At 49.1% G+C, this 5,875-nt stretch overlaps 1 protein-coding gene across 1 annotated transcript; it reads left to right on the forward strand.

The window, feature by feature from the left end:
- The first annotated feature begins 1,290 nt into the window (after nt 1-1,290).
- On the forward strand, nt 1,291-2,265 carry LOC137580131 (uncharacterized). The gene has a single exon (XM_068294062.1). The coding sequence runs from the start codon at nt 1,291-1,293 to the stop codon at nt 2,263-2,265; it is 975 nt and encodes a 324-aa protein (XP_068150163.1).
- The last annotated feature ends 3,610 nt before the right edge of the window (nt 2,266-5,875 follow it).

Here is a 5,875-nt window from a genome sequence, read left to right on the forward strand (position 1 = left end):
GCAATGATAGGGGAAAAAATGGACGTACAACAAAAGGTGCTAGGAGTATTATGGGACGCAAAAGGCGACTTCTTCACGTACTCCACTACGGTAATGCATAAAGTTACAGATGATCTGCTTTCTGGCAAAGTTACACCAACAAAGAAAGGAAGGAATGTATTGTCAGTAGTTAATTCGCTATATGACCCATTGGGACTCATGACACCAGTCACAATTAAAGGACGAATCCTTATGCGAGATGTATGGGAGTCTGGAATAGGCTGGGATGACTAAATCAAGGGAGATCTAATAAACAAATGGCGAAATTGGATAAAGGCATTAATATCAATTGAGGGCACCAAAATTCCAATGTTATAGCTCTAATCTGAACAATGCCGATCGTGTTGAAATGCACATATTTAATGACGCAAGCCACGAACTACACATCAATATAGATCAACGTTACTTTTGGACTTATTCACGTACGGTTCTTACCTGGATTAACAGCGATAAACGTATGGACGTTTTTGTCGCAAATCGAATATGTGAGATTTGTGAAAAATCGGTAAGATCAGAGTGGCGCTGGCTATCAACAAATGAAAACATCGCTGACGTCATAACCCGTGACAACATATCAGAGCATAAACTTCATTGGTGTTTGACGGGACCCGAATTTCTTCAAAGACCCGAATCCACGTGGGATCTTCAAAAACCCATTATAGAAGAATTCGACCAAACGAGGGTCGTATGGTACTTCAAGAGATGGAACATCCAATGGATATACTCATACAAAGAATTTCCGGACACAATAAATTGATTCGCAGTACTGCCTGGATTGGGAGATACATAAATAACTTAACGAAACGGTTAAAAGGTAATCGAAAATTGAATGAGTTAAGTGTCGGCGAAATCGAATGGGCGGAAACTGTATGGTGGAAGGTTGTACAGCAATAACTATTTCAGGACGATCTAATCAGCTTAAAAACCGGAAAGCCTTCTTCAAAATTGAGGTTGTCAAAAGATTGTGTACGCCTGGATGACAATGGCATAATGCGAGTGGATAGCAGAATAGAACGTGCAAAAGAGGTATCGACATATACCAAAAGCCCAGTTGTTCTCGATGGCAAACATATCTTTACTCGGATGCTGATCAATAAAATACATGTCGACGCACAACGTTTCGGAACACAGGTAGTAGTACATCAGTTCAGGAAGGCATACTGGATGCCAAAATTAAATAGGATCATCAGAACGACGATCAATGTTTGTGTTTGATGTAAACGCAAAAAGGCAAAACCACAAACACCAAAAATGGGATTTCTACCCGAAGAAAGGTTTCTCACCCACAAAAAGCCATTTACAGCAACAGGCGTCGATTACTTCGGTCCATTTTACACCAAAGCAGAAAGAGGAACTAGAGCCTCAAAACACCTCCGCAAGCGGTACGGAGTAATATTTACATGCCTGACTACCAGAGCAATCAACGTGGAGATAGCCCACTCCCTAGACACCGATTTCTGCATAATGGCAGCTCGAAGAATGATGGCTCGACGTGGACCTATACAAATCATCTGGTCAGATAATGGCACAAATTTTCGCGGAGCAGCACGAGAGTTACAAGAGGCCCTGGAAGACCTGGATGAGTGTGCCGTGAAAGAGTATATGGCAAGTATTAAAATAATTTGGAATTTCATTCCAGCAAATGCACCAAATTGCGGAGGCTGCTGGGAGCGACTAGTAGGCTTTTTTAAACGGGCAATTGAAGCAGTTTTAACAGTAAACGCAAATCCAAGCGATGACACGTTGCAAACCATTTTTATGGAGGCAGAATATCTGGTCAAGAGCAGACCATATATACTGGAATCTGATGACCCCGACGACGAACTTGGTCTGTGCCCAAACGATATTTGTATCCCGCAAAACTGCATACTCCATGGACCAGGCAACTTTACTTCCAATACGATGGAAAAACGAGCTTGGAGAATCTCGCAGTACCAGATAGACTCTTTTTGGAAACGTTTCATTAAAGAATATCTTCCCACACTTATACATCGGGAGAAATGGCATAAAGATATGCCAAACTTGGAGGTCGACGACATAGTTGTTATGAAAGACAACACCCCGCGTGGCGAATGGCCGCTCGGTCGAGTTATGAAAGTTTTTCCAGGTGAAGATGGAGTTGTACGCGTAGTCGTATTGAAGACAGCTAAAAACACGTGTCGTCGCCCGGTCAACCGTCTATGCAAAAAAGGAGTCAAGCCCTACGATGAGAAGGATCGTGCTTAAAAAAGCGATTCCGCACTAGGGGCCGCTATGTCGTAGCTTATTTGTATCGTAGTAAGAGGCCTCGAACAATATCGATACATTTAGTATTTTAAGTTTCGACAATAAGAACATTGTAAAACATACTATTAAGAAAAAATTCAAATAAAGTTATTAAGCGTCTCAAAGTATAATTAACAGCGAATTCGACAAGCAGGCGAGTGAAATGAGTATTATAGGGGAGGAGAATAGGGTGACGTTCATCATACCGGAGGGACTAAGCGTCCCGGAGTCGTCCGCAGGAGCGGAGTACCCCATGCTGATCGAGAAAGGGATTCAAATTGAGTAGCGTGCTGGATGATGGCAGGGGTCGCCCTTCGCCAAGGGCCCGTATCTCCGCGAGTTATTCCCGACGCTGACAGGTCCGAATCAAGGCGAACTCGGCGGAGAGAAGTTCGTCATTGGTGAGGCGGACCGTGGAAGGCGTCGAAATCCTTTTGGTGGCGAAGCGTAGGATGTACGCGATGACTCGTAATGCCCTACCGTAGTCCGAGAAACGTTCGCTAACGTCATCAAGTAGGGTGGTCGCGGTGGTGTGGCACTGGACTCGTTGCTTTAGCTGGGTGTCCGGGAGCTCATGATGGAGAGTTGGCCAATACTCGGGGGCTCGCTGGAGCCAGTCCGGCCCATGCCACCAGAGGCTGCTGGCCGATAACTCGGCCGCGGAGACTCCACGGCTCGCCAGATCAGCGGGGTTGTCATCGGAGTGCACATGTGACCAGCTTTGGCCACTGGTGCTTTTGGAGATCCTGGATACCCGATTGGCCACGAAGGTGGACCATCTGCACGGGGGGTTTATTGAACCAAGCCAACACGATGGTAGAGTCGGTCCAAAACTGGGAGGTTGCAGGTGGGATTGGGAGTTCAGGAACGATCGACGCCCAGAGATCGGCTAGCAAAACCGCTCCGCACAACTCCAGCCGAGGCAGCGAGACTGTTTTGACTGGAGCTACACGGGTCTTAGCCGTTAATAAATGAACGTCTACTTGATCGCCGTACCGAACCCGCACATATAGGGCTGCTCCATACGCTTTCTGTGACGCGTCACAGAAGCCATGAAGCTCCCACGAGAGCTTATCGCTGGTGTTTAGCCAACGGGGAATGCGGAGTCAACTGAGGCCTGGGTAATCCTGCAGGAATTCGTGCCAGTGCTGCAGCAGGAGAGGCGGCAGAACATCATCCCAGCCCAGTTCGGTAAGCCAGATTTGCAGCATGAAAATCTTCGCTCGGATGACAAATGGGGCTAGCCAACCAGCGGGGTAAAAGAGTTTAGCGATGTGGGACAGAACCTGCCTCTTGGAGATAGACTCCTTCAATGGTGGGTCCGCTACGGTGAAGAAGAAGACGTCCTCGGAGGCTTGCCAGCGGATGCCCAAGGTTTTTGCAGTGCTCGCGTCTTCCAGCTCGAGAAAGTCCTCTCGCAGCAGGTGCTCTCTTGGAATGGCTTGAAGTACTTCCTTCTTATTGGAAGTCCACTTCCGAAGCGGGAAGCCCGCAGATTGGAGGGCCGCTTGAAGCTCTCGTATGGCGAGACGGGCGTCGGCTTCAGTGTGAGCGCCGGCAAGGACATCATCAACATACATGTAGTTCCGAAGGATTTCGCTCGCCTGGTGGTACATCGCTTCCACGTCTTGTGCCAGTTGTAAAAGGACTCGGATCGCCAAGAATGGCGCGCAGTTAACCCCAAACGTGACAGTTTGTAACTCGTAATCCTGAATATTGCCGCAGCGGTCTCGGTAGAGGATCCGCTGAAAGGGGGTATGCCTGGGGTCGACTCGGATTTGTCGATACATCTGCGTTATGTCAGCGTTGAACACGAATTGAAAGAATCGCCATTTCAGTACCTGAAGCGTGAGATCGGTCTGAAGAGTAGGGCCGGTGTGCAAGACATCGTTAAGGCTGACGCCTCGTGTGGAGGGGCTCGACGCGTTAAATACCACGCGTACCTTGGTGGTGGTGCTATCGGGCTTAAACATCGCGTGATGGGGAAGATAGAAGTTTTTCCCATCTTGAGGCGGCGTCACCCGAATCATATGACCCAATTCCTCGTACTCTTGAATAATGGCATCGTACTGCGTTTTTAGGAATTGAGCCAGCACGATCGGTCTTGAGTGGCTCAAGTCGACGCTATTCGGACCTTTGAACGGTAGGGACACAACATATCGGCCGTCCTTCCCTCTTTGGGTGGTCGCCTGGAAGTTCCGCTCGCAGAATACGTCATCCTCCTTTTCCGGCTTTGCGGGAAGGTCTTCCACCTCCCAAAACTTGGTGAGGAGTACTTCAAGTTTTGCTTCTGGACTAACTCGCGTCTGTGCCGCGAAAACTGATTGAGACACCGGAGGGTCAGGCATGATAGCCCCACACAGAACCCATCCAAAGATGGTTTCTAGCCCGACGAACTCACCAATATCCTTTTTGATCCGCTCTCCGAGGATGTTGGGAAACAGGTCTACACCGATAATCATATCAATAGGCGCGGGCTTGTTGTAGAACGGGTCAGCCAGGGGGCGATCGAGGCACTGCGTCGGAACAGTGTTAAGGAATGGAGCCGTTGGAATGGCCCCTGACAATTTGGATACGACCAGAGCGGAGAACTCTATCTTGTTCAGTCTGTCACACGGGGGAGACAGCATCAGCAGGCACACCTTGTCGGCGCAGCCTCCATCACTCTGGCCCATGCCAGTAACCGCGGCGTCTACTGGGTAAAAGGGGGGCTGGAGCATGTTGAAGACACGCTCGGAGAGAAAAGTTGAATCGGCCCCAGAGTCGATCAACGCCCGAATATGGTGATCCACACCACGATGGTCCAGAGTGACAATCGCAGTGCCTAAAAGGCCTCTGCCTGGGGTAGATGCAAAATAACTTTGAGCATTTGTGAGCTGGTTGCTCGTGGACGGACGCTCTGTGGCGCTGGATGGTGGGACTTGCGCAGCAGACGGCGCAGACATGGACACATCACTAGGATGCAACAGAGTATGATGACGTTCCTTGCAGGTATGGCAATTATGCGCACTGGAACAGCCCTTCACCTGATGACCGCGGGCAAAACAGTTCAGACAAAGACCCTGCTGTCTAATGGTTTCCAAACGCCTCTGAACGGGCATATCAAGAAAAATAGGGCAGAGCCGTATTGGGTGATTCTCCCGATGGCACAGCTTGCAAGACGCCAGTTTGAGCTGAGCTTTCGCTGGAAACGCTTGGACCTTCATCGTTGCAGAGGATTTGCGGGGGCCAATGGGGATGGTTTGGACACTTGGGGCCGACTTATGTTCTTCGGTGGCATCCAGGACACGATACCGATCGGTAAGAAATTGGTTCAAATCGGACCACGTTGAGACGACAGTCTTATTGGGCACTGATTGCTCCCACAGGAGGATTGTGGCCTTCGGCAATTTACTAGTGCAGATGGCGATAAGTAAGACATCCCAATTCTCAGTACTAACACCCGAACGCTCAAGTGCGGTAAGACACCCTTGAAACGCGGTCTGCAGCTCTCGCAAGGATTTGCCCGACTCTTGTGCCACCGCGGGAATCTGAAGGAGTTGCCTGGCTTAAGTCATGACAAGCAGACGGC

This window comes from Drosophila tropicalis, unplaced genomic scaffold (genome assembly GCF_018151085.1).
Source record: "Drosophila tropicalis isolate 14030-0801.00 unplaced genomic scaffold, ASM1815108v1 contig_806, whole genome shotgun sequence".
Lineage (NCBI taxonomy): Eukaryota > Metazoa > Arthropoda > Insecta > Diptera > Drosophilidae > Drosophila > Drosophila tropicalis.

What these genes read in the sequence shown, in the direction of transcription:
- LOC137580131 (XM_068294062.1), top strand. Translation starts at nt 1,291, where the DNA reads ATGGGATTTCTACCCGAAGAAAGGTTTCTCACCCACAAAAAGCCATTT.